Raw genomic sequence first — 17,043 nt, forward strand, 5'->3', positions numbered from 1 at the left:
TAAAGAGAGAGTGAACACCCACTGCAAGTGGGAGGGGCAGTGGACCGGCGGCCGGCACACCTGTGCAGTGAATGTTGGTGTTTTCTACTCGACAATCTACTGAGGGGTATCCCCAAAGGTAGTAGATTGGGTTGATAGGGGATTGGCAGACCTAGAACTCGAAGGTAAAAGCGAGGACACAAGACACGAATTTATACAAGTTTCGGGCCGCCTGAGTATCGTAATACCCTACATCCTATTTGGGGTGTTGTATGTTGCGCCCTGTGCTTGGGTGTTGAGGTATGAGGATTTGGTCCTCTGTTGTCTCCCTTGCTCATCTAGATACCCCTGCCCCTCCTTTATATACTCCAGGTGGCGGGATAACTAGTCGGTTACAAGGAGGAGTCCTAGTAGGATTACGTGGTATGAGTCCTAGTAGGATTACGTGGTATGAGTCCTAGTAGGATTACAGAGGAATCCTAGTAGGAGTCTGTCTTCTTCCTTCCTTGTAGGTACTGGTGATCTATCCCCAACAAGTCCCCGAGTGCTTCATAGTCGAATGCAGTAGTCTTCAATTACTTTTCAAATCCTCGCCGAGTAGTTTTGGTGCTCTTCGAGTACTTTGTCTGGCTCAATCTTCAAAGTTCCTCAAAGCTGTCGTGAGGCTATGGCGTGCTCAACCCTTGATCATCTCAATGTTGTAGTCTTCATATATGGAGGGCGACGAAAGTCGCACTCCATATGGAGTAGCCCCCGAGCCTTAGGTTGAATCGAAGAATCAGGCTAAGGGTCAATAAAATCTTGAATTTTTTTCTTTTGTCTTGAAAAAATCAATTGATGGGTGTAGCTTATCAGCCCTCGAGCCTTGGATTGATTGAATAATCAATACAAGGGTAGCTTAGCCTTCACGCAAGTCATCATCCGAGTAGTTTTGCGGCGTCCAGCCCCCAAGCTTAAGCGCCAGGTGAGCCGTAGGAGCCACGTCGAGTAGTTATTGGCGCTTAGCCCCCAAGCTTGGAAGCTAACTGAGCTACTAGAAGTATTTTTGAGTAGTAATTGACGCTTAGCCCCCGAGCCTGGGAGCTAGCGGAGCCATTGGAGGTACGCTGAGCGTCCTGGAGAGTTGTCGCCGAAGCTTGGCCTGCAAAAAGAGATGCATACATTATGTAGCATATTTGTAGAATTTAGAACTACTAAAATTTATTTAGTGATGAATATAAATGTTATGTGTCATGCTCTTGTTTCGATCATATTTCTCCGGAGTAGTTATCCTATTATGTTTAGGCTCTCAGTATCTATTTAGCCGTAGCCACTGCGTGGGGAGATCTTTGTCTCTTGTACGCGTACAGGCACTGCCGTTTGCACAGCTGAGATCTTTGTCTCCTGTATGTGTGCTAGCATTTAGGCATGACAGATGATCCAAGGCTTTCACGAATTAAGGCATGTTCTGCTTGAGAATATTAGTGACCTCAAGAGAAGACAAAAATGAGTAGTCAGTATTGCGACAAAAGAGATTGCGCGATTGTGCGTAAGAGTTTGTTACCCTCCGGCGAATAAAGCGCGTGTTGTGCGCATAAGATTTGTGCCTCCTTAGGGTGTTGCCATTGTGAGCCTCCAGTATTTAGTGCATCAAATCTGTGGCAATCACCTCCAAAATTTAATGTACCAAACCCGTGGCGGGGCCTCCGCAACTCAGTGCACAAAATCCATGACCGTAGCCTCCATAATTTGATATACCAAGCCTGTGGTTGTCAGTCAACATGCCCCAGGAATAGTTGGCAAACTGTAGCTCTGAAGGGTAATTACCGTTGAGAGACATACACAAAGAAGTAGTCGGCGCGTTGCCCTACATGCAGAAAACAAGGTGAAAATTTATATAAAATTAAAAAAAGTGACTTAGCTTGATTCATGGACGATCATCGATGAAGCCGTGTCAATTGTTGATGAAGCCAACTAGTCGGAGTCGATTCCGACTAGTTGTCTGTCACGTGGAATCCGTCCTCGACTAATTTTCTAGTCGAGATGAGTAGTCGAAGTAGTCCGTCCTCGACTAATTTTCTAGTCCAGATGAGTAGTCGAAGTAGTCGATGGTGTGAAGTCTGTCCTAACTAGTTTTCCAGTCGAGACGAGTAGTCGAAGTAGTCATCGGCGAGCGTCACGGCGTATTTGAAGTAATCATTGGCGAGTTGGCATAGCGATCTTGCTCCGCACTAAAATAGAAGCAGTAGTCGATGCTATGCTTCATCTTCATGCACGTAATCAGGAGATTCTAGCATCGATCCTGTAGCTGATTTGATCTTACACGTGCTGCAACTTTGGTTGGAAATCGACACGCAGCAATCCGTTCGAGGTTCAAGTTTGATTTCGACTTGCACTCGGCCTTGGAGTATGCTGACTCTGTATCGAACTCGACGATGTACGTGAGTCAGTGATTGCTTCTTCCACAGATTCTCACGATGGCGCAATCATGGAAATCAGATTGGACAGGAACACGAAGCCCTTGTTTACTTCCCTCCAAACTCCCAACTTTGACACTATGTAAAAAGAAGATTCCCCATCACATCAAACTTGTGGTACATGCATGGAGTACTAAACGTAGACGAAATCAAAAACTAATTGCATAGTTTTGTTGTACTTTGCAAGACGAATCTTTTGAGCCTAATTAGTCAATATTTGGATAATAATTCACAAATACAAACGAAACGCTACAGTGTCGCATTTATGGCAAAATGCCAATTTGGCATCTCCCAACTTGGGAAGTAAATAAGGACGAAGTCGCTTGGATTCGCCTTGGAGTTGATGCACTTGCAGCGCAGCAGACTCTGAGACAGAAAAGGATTCATGTTGGTCCTACCTCGGAAATCAATCCAGAAACCTTTGCGGAATTGCTCCGCACCTGCCACCTACACTAACTTTTTTTTCTTTTTCGGCCAACGATGATGGTAGCGAATTTGCTGGCAATGATGGCGGCGAATCTGTAGGCAATGGATGTTGATTTTGTCTGCTTTGATCTTCAACTGGATGAATTGATCTGCCGATTCATCTGCACAAAGTGCCAACACATCGCGCCGAGTAGATTGATCTTGAGAATAGGTCCTTCAAACTCACCCGATGATCTCGACGATCACCCCTACTTGGTGCACCAGATGTCGGTGTTTTATACTCGGCAACCTACCGAGGGGTATCCCGAGGTAGTAGATTGGTTGGTGGGGGATTGCCGAACCTGGAACTCGAAGGTAAAAGCGAGGACGCAAGACACGGATTTAAACAGGTTCGGTCCGCCAGAGTAGCGTAGTACCCTACGTCCTGTTTGGGGTGTTGTATATTGCGCCCTTCACTTGGATGTTGAGGTATGAGGATTTGGTCCTATGTAGTCTCCCTTGCTCATCCAGGTACCCCTGCCCTCCTTTATATACTTCAGGGGGCGGGATAACTAGTCGGTTACAAGGAGAAGTCCTAGTAGGGTTGCGTGGTATGAGTCCTATAGGATTACATAGGAATCCTAGTAGGAGTCCGTCTTCTTCCTTCCTTGCGGGTACTAGGGATCTATCCCCGACAGTGAAGAAGGAGGGGCGCAGAGGAGATGGAGGGGTGGCGCTCGGGTGGAGCTTGAGCTCCTCCAGGCCGGCGGTGGGGAGGTAGCCGCTGCGGGGGCAGGGAGGTGGTGGCCAGTGGCAGGGAGGAGGCCGGCCCGTGGGCGGGGAGGTGGCCGCTAGCAGCAGGCAGGAGGTGGCCGGCGCGCCAGGGGCAGCTGGCAGGAGGTGGCCGGGGTGCGGGGGCCGGGTGTAGAGGAGGGAGGAAGAAGATAAGGTGGCTGACAGGTGGGGTCCACAACTGATAGGTGGGACCCGATGCTAACGGTGTTAAAATGACATCCATTTCACCCTCTCAACCCCTTCAACCAAACAAAAGATTGGAACAAACCCGTCCCTCTCCATCCCTCTCATCCAAACACGAGATGGGTCGATTCCAACCCACAAAAGGGGGTCAGCTCCGACCCAACCCACGTCATCCCAAAACCAAACACATGCTAAGAATACTATGGACTAGCACTTATATAACAAAATTTAACCAAAATGCAACTAGTAGAAGGCAACTAATTTATGTTGTAGATATATTTTGTTCATGCCAAGAAAAGGTGCCTCGTGTTATGTTATTTTACTTAGTAAAAGAAAAAAAAGTATGCTTTTGGGATTTGCTGCAGTACTTAAGTTCAGATGCTCTGCATCAACAGAGTGAACACAAAGTTCAGATTAGGATGGGCCTAACTTGTTGCTTGGATGACTAGCTGAACCAGTTGCTATTTGCTAACCCATGCATTTGCACAGGTAGACTGATACATGTTTTTTTTTATAGTGCTAAGATTCACAAGGAATGAGCATATACCCACGTTATTGAGGTCGTATGCATCTCTATATAGTAATTCCTATAATATCTAACTGATGCACATGTGTGTTGAGTGGTGAGAGCATGGTGTGGATAGAGTGTGAGATTTTTCTGTTTTTTTCTTTTTTGAAGGAATGTGGCAACAAAGTATAGCTAATTTTTTTAGCTCTACTTTCTCGCCACATTTGGGATTCATTTAAACACAATGCAAGAGGGCAAACAAATAACTTGACAAATCTTCTAGTTTACCCAGAGTGTGTTTGGTTGCATGCACACATGATGCATGCACGGATGATCCTGCATAGGATGGTTCAACCAATTTGCTTGTACCATATGATTCATTTTAATTAGTAGAATAATGTATTAAGTGGGATGGCCTCATCCTGGATGGGTTGGTACAATTCACCCAACCAAACAAAATGATCATTATTATTTTGAATCATTACATACATGAATCAAATGATACAACCAACCAAACACACCCAGACTATCCAAACTCGTGCTACCTCATAGAAATTAAGTGGCACTACAAAACAAACAACTGGTGCGTTGGACCACAACCACCTGGATCTGTCATCATAGGTGTTCATTCCAAAAGAAACACCTGGATCAACATCTTTAAAAGAAAACAGATTGCTGTTGCTGACATGTATATAATGAAGCAGTCAACATGACGATTGATGAATAGTCTATATAGCCCCATATAAATGCTGGTTATGGTGACTGGCAAATACAATATGTGGGTTGTTCTGTGACACAATATAATTTACCACACAAGTACAAAACTACATAACCATGTGAATGAATAAGAAAATAGAGCAAATCTGTCCAAGTATAACAAATAGCCGGTAAAAAAATGGCAATTTGCGAAACTGCTCGTATAAGGAACAAAATTTACTGAGAAGTAACCACATTAACATCCAGCAAGGAGCGTCATCTTCCTCCCGAGAGACCAGACATTGTGCCAATGCTTGATTGCTGGGATATCATGACTGTGTCTAACCCTGCTTTACATGCTACATCCATTTGCACAAACTCAGGAACAGGATGCTGGCCTTCAAGGTACATCATGACTTGTTGCATGCTGGGTCTTGCATTTGGCAATGGATGTGAGCACCACAGTCCCAATTTGAGCACTACACATGCCTCATCAACATTGTAGTCACTTTGGAGCCTCCTATCCACTGCCTCCATGAGTGACCCATTGCGCCAATGCTCAGTCACCCAATCCACCAACATGAACGGGGTGTCTTGTGCTCTTCCCTCAATGGGCCTTCTTCCACAGGCAATTTCAAGGAGGAGTATGCCAAAAGCGAACACATCAGTTAGAGGGGATGCTTTACCTGTACGTGCTAACTCCGGAGCTATATAACCGAAAGTACCAGCCATTCGTGTGGTTTGGGGATCTGTACCATGGTTGTATAACCTCGCCAAACCAAAATCACCAAGCCTCCCGTTCATATCTCTGTCAAGGAGCACATTGCTTGCCTTGATATCTCGATGGATGACAACTTGTTCCCAGTATTCATGAAGGTAGAGAAGGCCTGATGCTGTACCTTTTATGATCTGGAACCTCTCATGCCAACCTACACAAGGCTTACCATCACTAGTATATAAGTACTTGTCAAGACTACCGTTAGGCATGTACTCATAGACCAACATGAGCTCTCCTTCACGTCGACAATAGCCAAGCAATTGAACGATATTTCTATGTCGCAGACGACCAATGCTAACAACCTCGGCAATGAACTCTCTCATGCCTTGCCTTGACTCATGGGACACCCTCTTCACTGCAACCTCCGTCTTAGATGTTGTAAGTACTCCCTTGTACACCTGCCCAAATCCCCCTCTACCGATAAGATGCTTGTTCTTGAATCCCTCTGTAGCTTGGAACAAATTCTTGTATGAGAACCTATGAGGTCCATACTCAGTTTCCCAATCCTCCAAAAGATCAGTACGCTGCAATCGCCGCCTCCAAAAGATCTGTATAAGTAGAAAGGTGGTGGCGCCCATTGTAAGGAAGAAGGTGGTGATAGCTATTGGCAAAACAATCTCCAAGACCTTGGACTGAGCCTTCAACTCAACACGAGGAAGCTTTGGTAATCTGGCCAAGTCGATAGCTGGAGCAGGTCCTCCCATGCCAAAGCTCAAACCGAGTACGTAATGTTCTGTTCTACTATTGGTGCCTGTTGAGGCTGAAAAACCTACATAAGCTGTCTCGGTAAGTACTGTTGACAGGTCGTATGTGGTTGCTATCAGTGGTTTTATGGGTTTAGCCGTACCGAGGGGTGCAATTGTCACATCAATCTGGTTAGTCTCTCCATCATAGTCCACCCACACTTGCATTGCCTCATGGCTAGTAAGAGACAGTTGCACTGGCACATATTGGTAATTTTTAAAGTCAAAGGTATAGGGCAAAGAAGATACAATGGAGCGGAGACTGTTGATGTCAATTCCAACATGGTTGTCGTTGATGTCTTTGAACTCCACATTAAAGGCAGTATCGAGCTCAACAGCAAAGAGATGATTTCTCGGATCACCATCGTTAGCCGCATTGGTGAGTCCTAAGTACTGGCCTGCAAGGCCATACCGTTGCTGCTGAGATTGGGAGCGTTCGAGATGATGCCAAACACGAAGGTGACTGAGAAGGATTTAACTTTCTTGTTTCGGGATTTATAGAAGCGCAACGGAGTTGGGTAGAACGCATGCCCTTTGAGCAGGCCCGTTCCATTGGTAAGCTTCAGAAGTCCACTTGGTGTGACTGTGGCAGCGCCGTCGACGGTGAGGTTACTACCGGTGAAGCCGCTGTAGACAAATTGGTCATCACCGGCGCTATAGGAGACTGCCAGTGCAAGGCCAAGGAAGAGGAGGCACATACACTTCATGTCTAGATCTAGCTTGGGTGTGGGCTGTAACATGGCAATCGCAGCAAGGATGCAGGAAAGAAGCATGCCGAAGGTCATATAAGAGCCTGCCGGTTCGCGCGTGGTAGACTAATGTATTGTTATCTTTGCAGCATGAGTGAACGTCACAGTCGTGGAAGACTAATATATACTTTCAGAATAGAAGAAAAAATTAAGTGCATGTGATTTTTCACCCAATGTTATTCAAATTCATAAATCTTTAGTGGCGGAGCATTTGGTTGTTTCAAAATATATAGACCTTCGATGTACTTTATATCTGGGTTTATTTTAAAGAAAAAACTTTGTAGCACAAAATCCATCGCATTAATTTCAAGTTCTAATCTTAGCAGCTCAACACATGATTTTTTAAACCTTTAGTGTGCTCTAACTAAAATCTGTGACCCTATCTGGGAAAGAACCCGACCATCTTCCAATGTCCAGTTCAACACATGGACTTTTTTCAAATCTTTTTGGGAAAAAAAACCTGGTCCTTTCGTTGCTCAACCAAATATTAACTAGTCCCCTCTTGATGTCGCCAGTCAACGGTAGACCGACGTGTTAGACCCGTTGGTTTCTCATGCCATTGATTGATCAAAGAGGTAACAGGAAAAGTCGCCATGAGCTGTTGCGATTGCAACCTGCAGAGAACGCGGTGGTCCTGGTTGTGCCTCACTGTTGGAAAATTGGGCTTTAGTCTCGGTTGGAGAGACACATAGGTCTCGAAAATCTAACCGGGACTAATTGTTCGAGACTAAAGGTTCACATTTTTAGTCCCGGGTATTTCATCCGGGACTAAAGTCTTTCTTTAGTCCCAGTCGGTAACATCAATCGAGACTAAAAAGGTTAAAAAAATTAAAAAAAATTGGGCCGCACGGCCCGGCCGCTCGTGCCCCCACCGCCGCGCTCCTGCCACAGGTCGCGCGTCGCTCCATGGTCTTGGCCACGGCCACCAGCGCCCCGCCACCCCTAGCAGGTCGGTCATGGGAGACGGTTTTAGCCGCCGAGTGCCCCGCCGCTCGCGCAGCCAGCCCGAGCTAGCTCGCCCGCCACATGCCCCGCCCGCGCCGGTTCGCCGTGCTGGCCCCGCGTTGGCCGCCCGCCCGCCCGCCCAGAAAGAAGGGAGAGGAGATAAGAAGAAGAGCGCTGCCTGCGTGAGATAAGGGAGAAAGAGGGAGGAGGAGGAGAAGATAAGGTGGAGAGAGGGGGGGCCATGTGAAAAGGAGCATTTTAGTCTTGGTTGGAGATCCTTAGTTCCGGTTGGTAATTCCAACCGGAATGAAAGGAAGCTTTTTAGTCCCGGTTGATATTACCAACCGGAATTGAAGCTCTCGTCGGTGGTGGCTGTTGACCCGGGACTAAAGGTCCTTTAGTCCCGGATCAAAAAAGGACCGGAACTGAAAACGCTGGACGGAAGATCTCTTCTCTACTGGTCTAAAAGGGCCGGTACTAGTTGTCCTTGGAGTTACTTAGCTTTCGTTTCGCACAATATGACAAGAATCAGCCATCAAGCCACCTGGTTGGTACTCACCATCAACTGATGCGTGAAGTGAAGGAATACACAAAATGCGTCATACGCAAATTCCAATTTTCAAACCTTGTGAAGGCCATTTAAAACTGCATGACCCTACTACTGTACATGCATGTAGGTTTAGGAGCCCGCGCTGATAGACCCATGTGGAGTAGTGATGTATGCAGCTCCTAATTAACTGAATGGCTGGAAAACTCTCACAATGTTTTGGTGGTTCCAGAGGAGCTGAAACGTTTTCACTTCCTTCCCAAATCTTGAATTGAAGTCATCTCATCAAAATTTTTATGCTTCAAAAGGAAACTGTAACACCCTAAATTTCCAATTTTGCAACTGAATAAAATTTATTAGAATTTTCTAGAATTTATTTGAGCTTCTTTAAGGACTTAAGGACTTTCTAAGGTTTATTTGATTTCCTAGGCATTTAAATATTTTTCTGAAATTTAATTAGTGAATCATAGGTTTGCAGTGTTGCATTCAGGCTGGTGCAATGATTTAGGTTGCTGAGTTCAAATTTCAGATTTGAATTCATTGTTTGAATCTCTTTTGAAAATGGGCAAAATTCCTCTTTTTCTTCTTTTCTTCTTCCAGCTCGGGGTTCTTCTTCTAGTCCGGCCGACCTTCTTCTTCTAGCCCGCCGGCAACAACCAGCCCGCCAGCAGCAGCAAGCACAGCACAGTAGCAAGTCAGCAGCCCAGTGCAGCTTGGCCCAGCATCTGCTCCGTGCACGACACCGATGGTGCCCCTCCTGAGTGCGCCACTGCCAAGTCACTGACGGATGGACCCCACATGTCATCACCATCCTCCCCTCATGCTACGTCCGACTTGAACCCGAGTCCTTACCGCACCCTGGTCCACCTCCGATTCGTGGCATGCAAGCCGAGGTTCGTGGCCCCTTTTTAAACCCCGAGCCAACCCTCCACAGTCCCCTTTCGCCAAAAACCTAGCGCACGCCACGTCAAAGCCTGTAGCCGCCGCTAGCTAAACCTAGCCACTCGCCTCGTCGCCGTCGATCTGCGCCTCTGCCGCCTTCCCATCACTATGAGCCCCACCCGGAGGTTCGCATCGTGGTAAGGAAGCCCCAGGTGCTTCTCCTACTCGTTTCCGTGGCCTCCCTTAGGGTTGTAGCGCGCTAGAGCCGCCCGTTCCCCGGCTTCCGTTCAACCGTTGTAGCGACCTCAGCCGCCCTTGGGATCGCCCTAGCTTGCTTCGCGTCGCTTCCAGCTCGCTCCCGAGCTAGTTCTCGTAGTTTTTGGTGGTCGGAACCTCAAGTTCGAGCAACCTCCGCTGAACTCCACCACCGAGCGCCGCCGCCTAGTGCCGCCAGCCATCCGATCTGGCCGGGACGGCTCAGATCGGGTCTGACCGGAGTCAACCGGTCAAGCGTAGCAGTCAACTGTCGGTCAGCCGTGCCACTTTTGCTTAAGAGCTCCTGTAGTTTCTTGTTTTGCACCTGAGGTCCTGCACAATTCAAAAGTAATTAGATTTAGATCCTTATCCTTCTGTTTTAGCCCTTAGAAGCTCTGTTTTCTCGTGGACAAGTCCATGAATCTTGTTTAGCTTATATCTTTAGCGTTTTAAATCCAATTTGAGTGATTCTTGCGCCTATGAGTTCGTGTCGATGCAAAGAACAATTTTATGATCTTGTTTTGCTCTGTTGCTACTGTTTGGTGTATTATTTTCTTATTTTATTCTTTTGTGTGCTTCTATGTACTTGTTTGATGCGCATAGAAGGATCGCAGTTCGAGGGATTCGAAGACCAAGCCTTTGAAGACTTTGAGCAGCAAGCGCCAGTTCAGGAAGGCAAGTCGTGTTCTTGATCACAATTTGGACCTATGCAACCTTTACTTTTATATTCAATATACACATGTTATGCACTTTATGCTGATGGGTCCTATTTAAGGTTTGCTTAGCTTTATCCTTAAACCTTGAACAACCTAGTTTTACTTTATGTTGAGTAGTACTTGCTTAGTTGCTCAACTTGGGTATGGTGGTATTAATGAACCAATGATCTTAACTTGTTTTATTTATACTATACCTTTCATCAATGCAAAATCACCATGCTTAATTGGAACATGGAATGACAACCCAGGAAAACGGTGCAACCACAAGACTAACGGGATCTGGTCTTGGCTAATTAATTAGAAACTCTAGTATGTAATAGCTTTACCTGAAAGGGGCAAGAGGGGGAGACAATAGTTGGTGTATAGCCCGGCCCTCAAACTGATCTACTCTATGGTAGCTTCGCAGTTTGAGAGAGGTTTATGCATTGCACTGATCATGAAACCTTAGCGAGTTATCCTTATTAGGGAATCTTTGTAAAAGCCTCGTAGTGATTCCCATGCCACTCACCTCGGAAGTGTTTAAGCGAGTAATTAACCCGGGCATTTTAGGAAACACGACTTGTGGGTAAAAATGTACAACCTCTGCAGAGTGTCTAAAACTAATCGATCAGTCATGCTCACGGTCAAGAGCGGCCTGAACCCTTGCATGATTAATTTATTGGAAGTTGAATAAAACATTGTTTATTTATGTTATTTATTGTTGTTTTATTTATTTATGTTCATGCTTAAAATGCTTACATGCTATTAAACTTAGCCTATCCTTGCATAACCTTACACTACAGATTCCCCAAGCTTGTTGAGTACCACCCATAAGTGTACTCACCTTTGCTAAAACCGCTACTCAGACCAAGAAAATGTTGAGGAGGTTCTTGAAGACTTTGAGAAGTTCTAGGCGTACGTGTGCCACCAGTCAACTGCCTGTGGAGTCGTCATCATTTTTGGAGTTCCGCTTCCAGAATAAATACTCGTTTTGCTATTCGATTTAAAAACTTTTAGTCATGTAATAAATTTAATACTCCTTTTACGCTTTGGCACTGTTTATGGTATTTACTGAAGTCGTTGCAGGTATGAAACTTGATCCTGACGCACATATAATTATTCATCTGGTTTTGCCTTTATCGGGTGTGACAGAAACTTGGATTGTTCACCTGCTTACTTATATTGAATTTGAAACAGGAAACTGTTGCAGCAGCACCACTTGAGGTATCGCCTGAAATTTGTGAACAAAAAGCTCATACTATATACTACCCATTCTTTAAACTCTTTAGTATTCGGTTAACACTCTTTTGCATTAGTACAACGTGGCCGCTATAGGTATCCATCAATCGCATTTGGAAACTTACCTGATAATTAACAAAAAAAAAAAAGCATCCCAGATATCATGTGCTGCCACAACGTCCGTGTACAAAGATATACAAAGTATTTTATTTGCTTCTCTAAGGTTGAGGCATATGAATATATTCTTCAATCAGGAATATGCAAATACCACATCCAACGAAGTCAATGACACTATACTAGTATTATTTCAGGAAAAAAAGGATATGCGCATGTTAAGTCAATGTCATTTCTTTTTCAAAACGATGTCTTGAACCATTTTTGCTAGTAGGGGAGCAGTGCGTTGATGCAAACCAGACTTTTGATCCCATCAACAATGCAACTGATTTAAATATTTTTTAATCCCTTCTGTGCCATTTTCAGCGGCACAAAAATGAATGCCTGCTTATATGCCCCTTTCTGGAAGGCAATGGAGGATTAAATTTTCAATTCAGCAGTAATAGAGGGATATTGATTTTAACAGTGGAAATAGGGATTAGAGTTTTTTCTAGCAGTGACATCTAAGGAATTTACCCTCTGTTTGTTTTAACTCTTCAGTAGATAAGCGGAGCGCCTGTCTAGTAAAATCTGGCCCTTTCCACCAAATAATCCAGCTAGTCGATGTCGCAAGTCAACGGTCACCATCAGCTGGACCGACGTCTTATACCCGTTGGTGCAGAATTCGAACCCTTTTTGTGAAGTTGCGATGGCAACATGCTCCGAAAGGACCGGCGCTAGTCTGAAGAATTACTTAGGCATGTGTTTCAGTGTAAAGTGAAGGGATGCATTTAACGCACCACACGCCACTTCTAATTTTCCATATATACATAGCTATGCTTATATGTTCATTTTGTACACCAACACTGATTATTAGTCTCAGGCTTGAGGTCATGATTGAACTCGCAACTATCTTGCAGCTGTCACTGATTTCCTTTGGATTGTGATGGCAATGACAGATCAATTATCTTGCAGAACGCAAAGCTTCTCTAATTTTTCGGCGTCTCTTTCACTTGCAACTGGTTGAATGGAAGAAGCAGTGGAACCTCAGCCTCCTGCAGAAAAAATGTGGTGGACAGAGAGCCAGCGGCGAGGGCAACAAGACCCGAGCCAGGCTGAGTTTGCTTTCAAGGATTTCCAATAGATTTTTTTTACTCTTTTACGGTACACAATACTATGTTATACTGGTATTTCAAAAGGATTAGTATAAAAATATCCGATGATCAAGATTAATTGTATAGTACTCAAAACTTCACATGTGGTATGGGAGAGGGTAATACATGAGTGGTATAGGTAGTATAAGGGTATTATGAAAAAAGAACACAAATAACATCACAATAATATTTTTTTGATACTAGCATAAAGTCTACAAGATCTTTCCATTTGGAATCTTACTTTTTACAATGTTATAATTACTAAATTACCTATGGATATATACCACTAAATAGTAGTATTGTGCACCTCTATTTTTTTTCCGACTACGCGCAATTTTGTTAATAGAACTTGCAGAAGAGGCAGCACCATTGAGAAAGACTACCAGTAACTAGTCCTTTATAGCGGGAACCTGCACCGATCCATGGCGAAGTGGCTCATGCGAAACAACCAATAGCAAATCATCAGCCAGCATGCTGCTCTTGAGAATCAGATACGTCCACCAGCAGCTGCTGCTGCTGCTCTTCGCCACGGCAACCAACATTGCAACCGCAGAAACGTCTTCGAGAGGCCATGGGGGCGACGAGAGAGGCACCGGTTGAGGGTGGTCGCCCTGGACCTCTTCTCCCAGGGGCTCACCGGCACCATCTCCCCTGCCATCGGCAACCTCACCTTCCTGCGTTCACTCAACCTGAGCTTCAACACCCTTCAAGGCGAGATCCCTCCCACCATCGGCTCCCTCACGCGCCTCCGGCTCATTGACCTGAGCACAAACATGCTCACTGGTGTCATCCCAAGGAACATCAGCCGCTGCACCAGCCTGGATACGATGTACATCAATAGTAACAAGGGGATACGGGGAAGCATACCGGATGAGATTGGCAACATGCCGTCTCTCTCATATCTAGTGCTGTTCAATAACAGCATCACCGGAACCATCCCATCGTCTCTTGGGAACCTTTCCCGGTTGATCGAGTTGTCCTTGTCGTTGAACTACCTTGAGGGATCAATCCCTTCAAGCATTGGGAACAATCCATATCTCACTTTCCTTCAGCTCTCTGTTAATAATATCTCTGGTTTGCTTCCTCCTTCCCTGTACAACCTGTCATCTCTTAATTACTTTTACACAGCAGACAACAATCTGCATGGCCGTCTACCATTTGATCTGGGGAAAAGCTTTCCGAGCATCCAAGAGATTTTCATTGGAGGAAACCGATTTTCTGGAGCTCTTCCACAATCAATAACTAATCTGTCCAAGCTGCAGATGCTTTACGTGGAGAACAATAGTTTTGCCGGAATTGTTCCTTCCAGATTGGGTAGATTGCAAAATCTGGAAGTGTTGATTCTGGAAGACAACATGTTAGAGGCAAACAACGAGGAAGAGTGGGAACATATTGCTTCTTTGACGAATTGTAGCAGATTACAAAAGTTAAGCATTGGATGGAACAAGTTCGCAGGGAAACTGCCAAGTTCGTTGGCTAATTTGTCCACCAACCTCCAATGGCTGCGGACTACCAGCAACAACATATCTGGTCTCATCCCATCAGATATTGGAAATTTGGGAAGGCTTGAGTATCTTGATTTTAGAGACAACTTACTCACTGGGGTCATTCCTGAAAGCATAGGGAAGCTTACACTGGGGTCATTCCTGAAAGCATAGGGAAGCTTACACGATTGTGCTATCTAATTTTGAATTCTAACAACTTTGCAGCACGTATACCATCTTCCATCGGAAACCTCACTTAAATCATTGTGGTTGGTGCATATGCCAACAGCTTGGAGGGGCCAATTCAGAAAACATTTAGCCCTAGATATATCAATTAACAAGCTTACTGGCTTTATTCCTAAAGTAATTATGGAGCTCTCATCAATCTCATCAATTCTCGATTTGTCTTACAACTTGCTGGAGGGACCCCTTCCTGCAGAAGTTGGTAATTTGGTAAATATCGAAGAGCTCAGGCTGTCAGGAAACAAATTGTCTGGTGCAATACCTGATGCCATTGGCAACTGCAAAGTCCTAGAAATCCTATTTCTGGATGGTAATTCATTTAAGGAAGCATACCTGCTACTTTCAGGAACATGGCAGGCCTCAGTCTATTGAACTTAACAGACAACAAACTGAATGGCAGCATCCCTGGCAACCTAGCAACCATCACTGACTTGAAGGAGTTGTACCTTGCCCACAATAATTTGTCAGGAACAATCCCAGAACTGTTAGGTAATTCAACATCACTGCTCCACCTTGATCTATCCTTCAACAATTTGCAAGGTGAAGTACCAAAAGAAGGGGTTTTCAGAAATATAACAGGACTGTCAATTGTTGGGAACAATGCATTATGTGGTGGAATACAACAACCTCATCTGCCAAAATGCACCAAGTCCACTGTAGGGAAGAAAAAGAAAAGCATGCCAAAGTTTCTCAGGATAGTGATCCCTATAACAGGAGCCATCATGCTCTTGCTTTCAGGGCTTGCCTTAGCTGGATTTTGTTACAGGAAGTCCAAGGTAGGATTGAAGAAAGATGATGAGCAACCTCAATTAACAGAGATAGAGCTTCCAATGATTCCATATAATGATATACTAAAAGGAACAGATGGATTTTCTGAGGCCAATGTGCTCGGGAAAGGAAGATACGGTACAGTATATAGAGGCACTCTAGAAAATCATGCTGTTGCCATAGCAGTTAAGGTATTTAATCTCCAGCAATCAGGATCATACAAAAGTTTCATGGCTGAATGCGAGGCACTCAGAAGAGTGAGGCACCGATGCCTTGTGAAGATCATTACATGCTGTTCAAGCATCAACCACCAGGGTCAAGACTTCAGAGCACTAGTCTTTGAATTTATGGCTAACGGCAGCTTAGACAGATGGATCCACTCAAATTTTGACGGCCAAAATGGACAAGGAGCACTCAGCTTGTCACAAAGGTTAGATATCGCAGTGGACATCATGGATGCTTTAGACTATCTTCACAATAGTTGCCAGCCACCGGTCATCCATTGCGATCTAAAGCCAAGTAACATTCTTCTGAATCAGGACATGAGAGCTCGTGTTGGGGATTTCGGCATTGCTAGAGTTCTAGATCAATCAACAAGCAAAAATCCAATGAATTCCAATAGCTCCATAGGAATAAGAGGCACCATAGGATACATTGCTCCAGGTAACTCAGATATGCTCATGTACTTCACAAGATAGCATCTAATTAGCTCTATGCACATGAAACATCTTTTTTAATTTTGTACATACCTTAAATGCCCCATATTGTTTCACTCTATAGCAGAATATGGAGAAGGGCTTGCAGTATCAACTTACGGTGATGTGTATAGTCTTGGTGTTACTTTAATTGAGATGTTTACAGGAAGGAGCCCAACAGATGATATGTTCAGAGATGGGATGAGCCTGCATTATTTTGCTGAGGCATCTCTTCCTGACAAGGTTATGGAGATAGCAGATTCCAATATGTGGCTGCATGATGGACTAAACACCAAAAATGATACAACGCATATGACAAGTATCAAAGAATGTCTGTCTTCAGTCATCCAGCTTGGTGTCCTATGCTCAAGGCAACTGCCCATAGAGCCGCTATCAGTGAGCGATGCCGCTACCGAGATGCATGCTATCAGAGATCTATACATCACTACTCAACATTCTGGATCATATGCAAGCAGCGCAAAGATATAAGGGTGATTAAGAATTTACCCCCTAATGTCAATGCAAAAAAAAACATACATTTCACAAGTGTAAAATAGAGTATCGCAAATTGGCATTCACCATCCATGTGTGTGTGGCTGTGTCCCCACTAGCTCCTCGACTTTCTTCCGCACAACTCATGAGAGATGCATGCAGGTCTGGCTCCCTCTCCCTCCTGGAATGTGCCGTTGGTGCCATGTATCTTGGCGTTTGTTCACATATAATCCGATCTTGAATGAGCCTCAAGGTCGAA

The 17,043-nt window shown here is 44.8% G+C and overlaps 2 protein-coding genes and 1 pseudogene across 2 annotated transcripts; 2 read left to right on the top strand and 1 right to left on the bottom strand.

The window, feature by feature from the left end:
- Window positions 1-5,298: 5,298 nt before the first annotated feature.
- LOC101758604 lies at window positions 5,299-7,250 on the bottom strand (annotated as a pseudogene).
- Window positions 7,251-8,318: 1,068 nt separating this feature from the next.
- On the top strand, window positions 8,319-14,760 carry LOC101759013 (receptor kinase-like protein Xa21). Its single transcript, XM_022824251.1, has 2 exons — window positions 8,319-8,419; window positions 13,569-14,760. Exons 1-2 carry the CDS (start codon window positions 8,319-8,321, stop codon window positions 14,758-14,760), a joined length of 1,293 nt encoding a protein of 430 aa, XP_022679986.1.
- Window positions 14,761-15,179: 419 nt separating this feature from the next.
- LOC111255714 (probable LRR receptor-like serine/threonine-protein kinase At3g47570) lies at window positions 15,180-17,043 on the top strand. Its single transcript, XM_022824252.1, has one exon. It carries the CDS (start codon window positions 15,180-15,182, stop codon window positions 16,293-16,295), a length of 1,116 nt encoding a protein of 371 aa, XP_022679987.1. The 3' UTR covers window positions 16,296-17,043.

Source organism: Setaria italica, chromosome II (assembly GCF_000263155.2).
Source record: "Setaria italica strain Yugu1 chromosome II, Setaria_italica_v2.0, whole genome shotgun sequence".
Classification (NCBI taxonomy): Eukaryota; Viridiplantae; Streptophyta; class Magnoliopsida; order Poales; family Poaceae; genus Setaria; species Setaria italica.

Excerpts from the sequence above, each read along its gene's own strand:
- LOC101759013 (XM_022824251.1), top strand. The coding sequence starts at position 8,319 with ATGCCCCGCCCGCGCCGGTTCGCCGTGCTGGCCCCGCGTTGGCCGCCC. Across the intron at positions 8,420-13,568 it reads AGAAGAAGAGCGCTGCCTGC|CCAGCATGCTGCTCTTGAGA; the intron begins GTGAGATAAGGG and ends GCAAATCATCAG.
- LOC111255714 (XM_022824252.1), top strand. The coding sequence starts at position 15,180 with ATGGCAGGCCTCAGTCTATTGAACTTAACAGACAACAAACTGAATGGC.